Source organism: Plasmopara halstedii, assembly GCF_900000015.1.
Source record: "Plasmopara halstedii genome assembly, contig: Scaffold_816, whole genome shotgun sequence".
Lineage (NCBI taxonomy): Eukaryota > Oomycota > Peronosporomycetes > Peronosporales > Peronosporaceae > Plasmopara > Plasmopara halstedii.
The window spans coordinates 2,231,206-2,240,915 of record NW_020187732.1 but is presented as its reverse complement, the minus strand read 5'-3'; the positions used below and the strand labels follow the sequence as shown (position 1 = coordinate 2,240,915).

Here is a 9,710-nt window from a genome sequence, read left to right as displayed (position 1 = left end):
GTTTGGGTGTGGTCACACCATGCACATCTCGTGTGACACATACCCCTGTTACCAGGGTTCGTGTAACCCCGTTACAACCCGCCCTTTCATACAAGGGTGCGTGTAACCCCGTTACATGAAACTCTTGGAAGTAATAAACCCACTTTCTCTATGCACCAGAAGAAGCGCTCAAGCACTAGGCAGTCGTATGCTCTTGGAAATAATCCACACTTCATTGTTATATATCATGCAATTGACATTCCCCAGGTTAGTGAAGATACGGAGTTGTATGGGGTGGCCACGGGTGGTTGCTCAGGAATGTGTCGATGGATGAAGCGATGCCCGGAACTGCCACTTAAGAATGAATGAATCGTTGGTGGGTATGGCGATTTGTCCAACGGAAAGAATCTATAAGGGAGAGATGTCGACTCTATACGCGCGCGTATGTGTGCTTTCCACGTTATATCTCCAGTTCATAGCTTTTACCAAGCGGTCTGTCTTATCTTTTTGAGACGGCCACCCAAAATGGTATCATGTATCGTACAGTATGATGTACTTAAGGCCCTTTACATGATATGCTACAGTACGTTGAATGTCCAGTAAGTCAGTGCTGTGTCACAGCAAGCTTTGGGGGGAGTATCAACACCGGGATCAAGAAATTCCGCTTATTTCTCCACATCTGTGTTGTAACGGGGTTTCACGTGCCCTGGTATAAAGGGTGTGGGCTTCACAAAACGATGCGACCACACAATGGTGTGGTTACACTTAAACAACAAGTCAATACGTGACTGGAACGCCAGTAGTTTTACGTTTAATTAGGTTTTACTATATAGAAAGGAAAACCTATATATTTAGATATAGGCGGCTTTCAAAACGGAAGAGTTTATTATCCTTGGGTTGAGGTTGTAGTTACTCTTCATGCATGTGAATTGCAATACGCTATACTCGTACTAGTTGTAAGTATAGAACCAAGGTCACCGACGTTAGCCAAACTTCCTTTAAATTAAAAAGCTACGACGGTCCCGCTACATGTATGCTCAGCAACACAAAAGTGTAAGCATCACCATCGTACCCACTGAGCCACAATCCGGTTCAAACACTGTATTAGTGGGAGTATTGGCGTATCTAACCACCGCCAGTTCCTTCGATTTTCTATTACACACATGCCGACAGCATATACTTTTGTCTTGAGGGGTGGGGGCAACCAGTGCACATGATTTGGTCGTTGGATATTTCCAAATCTTGATGATGGAGGAGGACGTTCCTTTGGTGGCTGATGGTACACCGTCTGATATGTTATGGGAATGGTTCGTGATGTCGCAGGGACTACCCAATGCCCCAGCATCGTTAAATCGGTTGGTCTCGTATATGTTTCGACCATTTGGGACGCTTCGCTCAAACATACTATTGCTCACTCGAAGGACGCAGATGGCTGATCTGCCGAAGAAATGCACTTGGCGCACCAATGTATGCGTGAACATTTTTTGCAAGCAAATCTTGCAAGTGTATTTTCGGTGCTAACGAAGTACCGGTCCTCTGTCACTTTGTTGGTGAGCATGGTGTTCGTGCAGACTATGAGAAGGTCAAAGCAATCGTGGAGTGGCCAACGCCACGAAATTAAAAGGATTTGAGGAAATGGATTGGTTTGTCCAATTACCTGCACCGCTTCTCGCGTAACTAAGTGGAAATTGTAAGCCCACTACCAACTTGCTGAAGAAGGACGTACCATGGGAGTGGTCATTCACTTGTGAAGAAGCGTTCACTCAAATCACGATCAGTTTGATGGAAGCAGCGTTACTTGCTTTACCGATGATACGAAGCGGTATAGCGTGGTGTGTGACGCCTCTGGATTTGCTTTCGTTTGTGCATCGTTGCAGAAAGACTCAAAAAGTCGTGTCGTTATTGCGTCAGCTGAAGCCAGCAGAAAAGAACTACCTTGACCACGGCAAGAGGCTTTTGGCAATGAAATATGCCCTGGTGAAGTCTCGTGTTCAGCTCTTTGGGTTTAACTCTGTCTATCGTCTACACGGATACGAAAGCTTGCGTTTCGCAGTTCAGTCGCCTCACTTGTCACAGCAAATGGCTTGCGTCATTCATCGCAGAATATATACGTCATGGTCGCATACAAGCCAAGGAAACTGAACGTGCTGGCAGACGCATTATTACGTCGTCCTGATTATAAGCTAGCGCACATCAGCTATATCGAAGACGATATATTCGATATGATACGTCGAGCGTATGTCTAGGATTAATAGTGTGATTTGATCATTCGAGCACTGTCATCAAATGATATGGTATTCCATGACAAGCTTCCTGGTCGCTTGAAATAATATTGAATCGTAATGCATGGAAGAATGGTCTCCTGTACTATGAAGTTGCACATGACGACAAGCCACGAATTGTGGCTCCCGACAACGATGATTTGAAGTACAAAATAGTCTACGAAGCTCATGATATGCAGATGGCCGGCCACTTTGCAGTGCCCAGCTTTGATGGCCCCACATGTACAATTGGGTTGCACGATACGTAGAGTTATGCGATGTATGTCAGCGTTTGAAGAGCGCATGGCACACGCAAGTGCCATTGCAGAGTTCTTATTGACTTGGAAGTCATTCGGTCTCGACTTCTTTTCGGCTCCCCCGAGGATGCTAATGGTCACAATGGGGTACTCGTCTTTTGCTGACAGACTCAGCGAGATGGATCACGGTTTTCACAATCACGGGTTGCCGGACGCCATCATCTCTGATCGTGATACACGCTTCACAAGTGGCTTCTGAAAAAAATCCGAATTCTTGGCGCTCGATTGGATATGTCCATAGCGTACACACGGAGACCGATGGGCAAACAGAACGAACTAACCGAGTGTTCGTTTTGTGTTGAGAAGCTTCTGTTGGGAAAATCTTGCAGAGTGGAGTTTGTTGTTATCATTGCTTTAGTTTACTATGAACAATTCAGTTCATTCATCCACTGGATTTACGCCATATTCTATGAATGGCTTGCGACACCCGCAATCACGCTTTGTGCGATGGTTGGTGTCTCTGATGTAAGTGGGGGGAGAGCTCGGCAAAATGTTGCCTCCTAAATTGATACAATCAATGCTGCGAATGTGAAGCGCAAGTATAAGGACGACCTAACCTCATAATCATGAGTCGTGCGAATGTGATCACACGGATGCAAAACGCAATGGCGAATGCGTAAGATCTGCAAAAGGAATACGCAGATAGACGAGGTTGTCAAGGCAAACTGTCATTTATTGTGGGAGAACTATGTACTACTTAGAACTAAGAATCTATCAAACGATTCGGTCTCAAGCTTGGGGAGCTCGACGCCATTACCTCTATTCATCAGTCCATTCTGAGTAGTGCCATGCCACGGGAATGCTTGTATTATCGACCTTTCAAGCTGGCTAAGCACCCATCCAACGTTCTACGTAAGGCTCCTCAAACCCTATTATCTCGACGACTGATTTCCAACCTGGATGTAGCGCAGTCTTATTTGAAGATGGATATAAAGAGGCGGCTTCGGCACGATGGCCAAAGCTTGAACCTCTTGGCGTCCTCGTCGCAGCTTCGTCCTCGGGGTGACGAGAATAATCAGGAGCGTTCAAAACAGAGCGAGATCGCTTGGTGCATCATCAGCGGAAGCAGCTGCAGCATGAAGGAGAGCTTGCACATAGTAAAAGCGGATTTTGTTTCAGTTTTAATGAGTTTGAATGTTCCGGGCAGTATGAGCGACGCTAGGGCTAAGAACCAGGATGTACGAAACAGATGTAGATGCCAAATGCAGACGGAACAACATATTGACGAATGGGGAGGAAGGGTCTTAATTAATACAATTGGTCTACGTACACATGCAGTATTTACAATTGTACAAAGGTCTATGTTGCACAATGGCACGTAACTCGTTAACATCAGATTATTATTAAGATAGCTAAGTCGGAACCGTCCTGAAGATGGACCAAATCATCGTTACATCAACTTTCGCATTCTTATTGGTTGTGAAGCGAACTGAAATAATCAATAAGTTTTGGTAGCATTTCTGCACCGACGCTTTAAATTACGTGAAGATTTGCCACAATCACAACGCAACCGTCACTTGATTGCTATCGAAGTAGAATTGTGACTATCGTTGAATCAAAGCACAGCAAGCGAGTAATGTCGTGTAAAATTGTGTCGAGCACTCGGGCACGCAGCAAGTTAGCAGGCCATGGTGTTCCGATTTCTAAACAAGAAACAGCGAGCTTCACAGTGAGAACCGAAGGCATTTTGGAGTATCACTCTTCCATGTCGCTCGAGAATGCAACAATGCCGGCAGAGTATGCCTCATCGTCGGTAAAAACTGAAGCTAAATCAGATGCCAAACTTCAGTGTCTGGGTGCACCAGACGCAAGCGAACTTACATTGGAATGTGTTCTTGCACATCGCTTACGTGTATGGACCAAAGTGACTGAGGTAACATAGAAATCGAGGATGTATTTTTCTTGTTAACATTACCTCCATCATTATACAAGGTAGCTGAAAAGCTAAATTTGATGAGACCGTATCAAGGAGATTTTCAAGCCTTGCAAAAGCTGCAGCAGCTTCATATTTTATGCAATATCCTTTTCAATATTTGATTTCATTCAGATTGACGCGATAACCTTGAACAGTGTCTTTAACCAATGTAGTACAGCAGCGCGAGATACACCTCCGTACCCTTCAGATTACTTTGTTGCACAAACGACTCAACGATCAATGTATGCGATCGAAAGAAAACATGACCTTGTTCAATTTTAACAGGTAAATTGTTTACCGATAGTATCACTAAAGAAGCTAACACAGTATAATACACCTCAGCAAACAAGACGAACACAAAGACATCGACCCCTTAGAAGCTGAAGAGCGAGAAAAGGCTAATAACATCATTGACAATAATGCAATCGACTTGATCAAACTATCAGAACAATGTTGAGCTCATTGACCGACGTACGCGATATTCAGCTTAGAAAGGCTTTCCGTTCATTTCCTCTTTGTCGAAGGGACCATCTAAATCGTCACTTTTAAGCGACTCTCCATCAAAGTCTCCTTCAGCTGAGTCCCTTCCATCCAATGGCTCTCCATCAAGTGCTTCATCTCCCAGAACACCTTCATCTACAAAGCTTCCTACAGTATCGTTTTCTTCTTCGATGGGTTCGCCATCCAGATCTTTATCCAAAAGTGTTTTAACTAAAAACGTGTCTTCTTTCTTCTCTTTGCTTGATTCGCTAAGGTCAATTGATACTGCATTGCTTGAATCTGATTTTAAACCAGCTTGATTGACAGTCACATCGGTACAAACCTGATTATCTGCAGCAATAGTTGTCTTGGAAGAAGCTTGCGTAGTTGGAGATGTGAATTCCTTTAGCCACTGCAACCGCGCTAGCAACTGCTTCACACCCCCAGTGGCTACTATGCCAGACTGTCGGCATGTTTTACGTAGTCGCTCTATCTCTGAATCTGTGATGTCATCGAACCTCAAATTGCGAGCAGCAATGTAGTCGTCTTCTTCCTCTCTACGCAAAAAAGTTGCATGGAGCCCTACTAGCACTGCAGGAGGAAAAAGACTCCAGTTTTCCCACGCTGTCAACACGTTCGTCACCCTTTCTTTCATCGCATTGGCAGACATACGGCCAAGAATATTTTTGTGGGCCATGCGCAAAATATCCATAATTTCAGGTAGGCATTCCTGAAATGTCGTTCGAAAGAGTGAGGCATTCTTTACAGCAGCCGAGCTATTGTACAGAATATCGGACGTCACGTATAACAATCCAACAAGCATCAAGCCCGATGAAGTCGACTCTTTGAATGAGTCAAAAATTATATAAACTAAATCAACCGCGGCCTCGGAATTGTCCAAAGCAAAACCCATCGCTTTCTTCACGGATTCTCGCTCTAATGTCAGCTTCTCAAGCAAATTTTTGAACGAGTCATAGTCTTGATTCGACAATCTACAACGCTCTCTCCCTCTCTTCATGTTACGAGCTCGAGCAATTTGTTGTCCTGTGAGAAGTTGCTCTTCGTTTTCTACATACTCTTGTCTATCTTCACGTTGAGCATCCGAACGCCTTCGTTCTTCGCTTATATCGCAATCATTTTTCTGACGCCATTGGTCATTCTTACGAGATCGAAAGCGGGGGCGGCAATAACGTCTTTTGGATTCCGAAATATCCGATGAACAAGAACGGCTTCGACGATTTCGGCTTCGACTTCGACCACGACATTTGCGAGGACGCCGACGACTTCTTCTTCCCATTTTGCGATCATCAGGGCTTGCTGAGCTACTACGGCTACGATAACGACCTCTACTTCGGCTTTTTCGACTAAGCCTTTCGGGATTCGGGCAAATGCTTCGCGATCTGCTCCTACTGTAGCTTCGACTTCTTCTCTGCCGACTTGAGCGTTTCGGTGATGTGGAAAGAAATTCTTGCCTAAATGATGTAGAAGATGTCTTAGGTGGGTACCACACAGGGCCATCCAGTGTCATTTGAAACGGTTTGCTACGCCATGAGTGCTCGTCGTCTCCCATTGCAAACGAGTAGACTCGCCATCGATAGTACAATCCAATAGCCGAGTCAGGTTTAAAAAGAAACTTGTAGACTTCGTTGTTTGCTTCGCGCATGCGCACAATATTTTCAAATTGGAGTCCATCGCTTGCAACATAGCGAGCAAGTCGATCTACGCGCCATTTGACCTCTTGATCAGTAGGCATCTCGATCTTGATAATCGGTACTTCAGCTGACTTGACAAAAAGGTTGGACACATTAGATGTTGTACGGGGTGGTAAAACAGAATTTTCCAGTATTTTCGATGACACAAGATTGCGAGGCCGAGATGGAACTTTTACAGCTTTGCCCCATCCAACAATCATTGGCTGACCTTCCAACTGCATTATTTACATTAAAGTAAAAAGACAGAAAACCAGCAACTCAATTGATCGTACCTGCTTGTTATCCAGGTTGACGCGTGCTTCGTCAGCGTCACGTCGCTCATAGAAGCTAACAAACCCACAATTTCGCCTACGAGCGCGCTCTTCTTCTGAACGGGGCCACATAATCTTGACTGAACAGACCTCTCCGTAGCGTTCAAATTCCGCCTATTGTCATTAAAGCCCCCATAACATGTTTCTCATCGCACAACATTGCAAAACCTACTGCGGCGCACCTTTAAAACTTCTTCTGTGATAGTGGGAGCCAAATTTCCAACATATAGATTCGTCGTTTCCGGATCTCCAGTATCAAATGAGCCTTTTGACATCCCTAGTCCCTCTACCGAGACAGACACTGGACCTCGCTCCTTCATTTCCTCCAAGAAATCATCAATAGCACGTCGTTTTTTCGGCCTGTTTATTACTTGAGCCTCATCTCTCCGCTTCATCTGTTCGGCATCTTTCTGTTTGATTTCATGCAGCATTTTGTCCATTTCTGACACGTTTCTTTCCAAAACAAATGGAACAGCCTCTTTCTTTCCTTGCAGTCTATATTCAGCTCCTCTCGTCCTTGTATCGCCTTTATCCGCATGCGCACCTGATCGTACAAAAGCTTTGCCTTTTATTTCGTCTTCATTATCAAAAGATGCTACGAAGGTTGCATAAATCCTCGCTGCTTCCTCATCCGCTTGCCGCTTTTTGGCCTCTCGATCTTCTCGCTCCTACAAAAATCAGATTGTCATCAAATTGAGCTATAAATTAGCAGGAAGTCGTCGCTATACCTTTTGGAACTTGGTTTTCTTTTGGTGACCAAGCGCAAAGCGCGCAAGCTTGTCATCTGTGAGAGACATTAATGAGCTTGGCTGCATTTCTGAATTATCTATTCCCCAAGGTAAATTTGTCTGGGGTGGCCCTGCATCCTCTTTCGAGCGTCTAGACTGTCTCCGTTCCATTACCAAGATGGACGCAGTAGTGGACCACTCAATTTTATTCTCTGGTACTAATCAAATATGCTCAAATCGATTTTTATATGCTTTTTATTCGTTTGCCAACAAGACCACTACTGCAACGTGCCGCCTAATCCTGACGCGTCAGCAGCTTCTTCGACGTTATGCCTTTGGGTGTGATAATATGCACAACGGCCCCCCATCCAGAAAGTGCGTCACGGTTGCAAGCTGACAGCAGACACTGGGAGAGCGTCTCAAAAAGGTCACCTTCCTCCATGTCAGGCTTGTACATGGACTCGCACATGCCGTATAATGCCTCCTCCATCGTGCCGGCCACAACAAAGTCTTTGGTCATCATTTCGCAGCCCAGGCAGTCCATACTTGAAAGAAAAGGTTGATTGTCCTCTGTTAAACCTGCGATCACTGGTTCCACGAACCACGGGCCGAACCGCTTCTCGTACATCATGTTGGAAAGAAGTGCACTAAGTGTCTTGGGCTTGATGTCACGCTCCTCATTCATTTGAAACATGTTTATTTTAAACTTAAGTAACTGCGATACGGACTGCACGTCGGTAGCAAGACCCGCCAAACCCAAGAACGTCTTGTCTGTCACACGAAAGACCTTTTGGAAATCCATGGCCACCGTCTGTGCCTGCATTCCAAGCCTTGTATCACTATAGATCATTACAAAATACGTTAGAGCAGCTTGTAAAGCTAGAAGGTGATAGAAACCACAGCATACCATGCAATGCCGACGCAATCTTTGCCAGTCATCGCGATTATTGCCGCTCCGTTGTAAGACAAAATCGACTAATCAAATGATCACATTGACATCCCAGTACAAACTCTTGGGTCAATATCATGTGGAAATAACGAAGCGGTGGCCGCTGACGTACCATGTTCCTCTATGTTCCTCTGGGCGACTTCCGTTTGTATGGGGGGAAAGGTGGATCTTGTGATGTTGCACGATCACTGGTGCAACCTTTGAGACGAAATTTTGAGAAACATTTCCAAGTATCAATGTAAACATCATATCGCATTCTCACAAAAAGCTGCGTATTCTCTCACTTTAAAAACAGCAGTCAAGCGTAAGCGTGTTCACTAATCGCGGTAAGCCTTATTTCTGGCTGCTGATCATTTGAAGATAATAAAGCGAGACACTGTCCGAGTCAGAGAAATTCTTCAGCTAGTAGTGCATGTCGGATGGTGTGATTCACCAACTTAAAATGAACCAACTTGATAAATAGTAAAAAACAGCAAGATCAGTTGAATCACTATTTATGAGATAGTCATTGACAGTATATCAGTCTTGCACTTGGTAAATTATCATCATACAATTAATCAATACTAGTAAGTACAATTCAATGGTTCCTATTCTATACCCAACCTCTGTGTGTTGTATTGAGTCAAAACCTACTCTATGCAAGGTGCACATTACTTAATAGCACTTTGCCGTCTTGAAAAAAATGTATTTTGTGCAAGGTCGCAAGACGGGCTGTTCAAATACTGATCCTCAAGACAGATAGACCCACTTATAAAGCTCGTGTCCTTACTTTGTCCCCAGAAATAACACGCTTTGTGGCGAAAGGGATAGCGATATTTGCTCGGTTACCAGTTATGAGAATGCGCTGGTTGAGACATCGTAGACAGGCTTTGATGCTAGCACAGTCTGCTCCCATCGCAAGGCTGCTTATGTGAAGCCTTCAGCCCTTCGAGGGCACGCATGTAGAAATCTATTCGTGGACAAGAGAGGTTGAGATGTTTATCAATTTGGCCATGCTTCAAACTGAGCATCAACGCATTGCGCTGGCTGTAACGGGGTTTCACGTACCCTGGTAACAG

General features: G+C 44.7%; 4 protein-coding genes across 4 annotated transcripts; 1 reads left to right on the top strand and 3 right to left on the bottom strand.

Annotated features, from left to right (window-relative positions):
• Window positions 1-4,133: 4,133 nt before the first annotated feature.
• Window positions 4,134-4,439, top strand: PHALS_14406 (uncharacterized protein; the record flags this gene model as incomplete). The annotated part of the gene is made up of 1 exon (XM_024730215.1): window positions 4,134-4,439. The coding sequence occupies one exon, from the start codon at window positions 4,134-4,136 to the stop codon at window positions 4,437-4,439; it is 306 nt and encodes a 101-aa protein (XP_024580514.1).
• A 520-nt stretch (window positions 4,440-4,959) lies between these two features.
• PHALS_14405 (u2-associated splicing) lies at window positions 4,960-7,790 on the bottom strand (the record flags this gene model as incomplete). Its single annotated transcript, XM_024730213.1, has 4 exons — window positions 4,960-6,879; window positions 6,937-7,089; window positions 7,158-7,643; window positions 7,704-7,790. 4 exons carry the CDS (start codon window positions 7,788-7,790, stop codon window positions 4,960-4,962), a joined length of 2,646 nt encoding a protein of 881 aa, XP_024580513.1.
• A 208-nt stretch (window positions 7,791-7,998) lies between these two features.
• Window positions 7,999-8,767, bottom strand: PHALS_14404 (proteasome subunit beta type; the record flags this gene model as incomplete). Its single annotated transcript, XM_024730212.1, has 3 exons — window positions 7,999-8,542; window positions 8,611-8,678; window positions 8,765-8,767. The coding sequence occupies 3 exons, from the start codon at window positions 8,765-8,767 to the stop codon at window positions 7,999-8,001; spliced, it is 615 nt and encodes a 204-aa protein (XP_024580512.1).
• Window positions 8,768-9,306: 539 nt separating this feature from the next.
• Window positions 9,307-9,547, bottom strand: PHALS_14403 (uncharacterized protein; the record flags this gene model as incomplete). The annotated part of the gene is made up of 2 exons (XM_024730211.1): window positions 9,307-9,363; window positions 9,422-9,547. The coding sequence occupies 2 exons, from the start codon at window positions 9,545-9,547 to the stop codon at window positions 9,307-9,309; spliced, it is 183 nt and encodes a 60-aa protein (XP_024580511.1).
• Window positions 9,548-9,710: the final 163 nt, after the last annotated feature.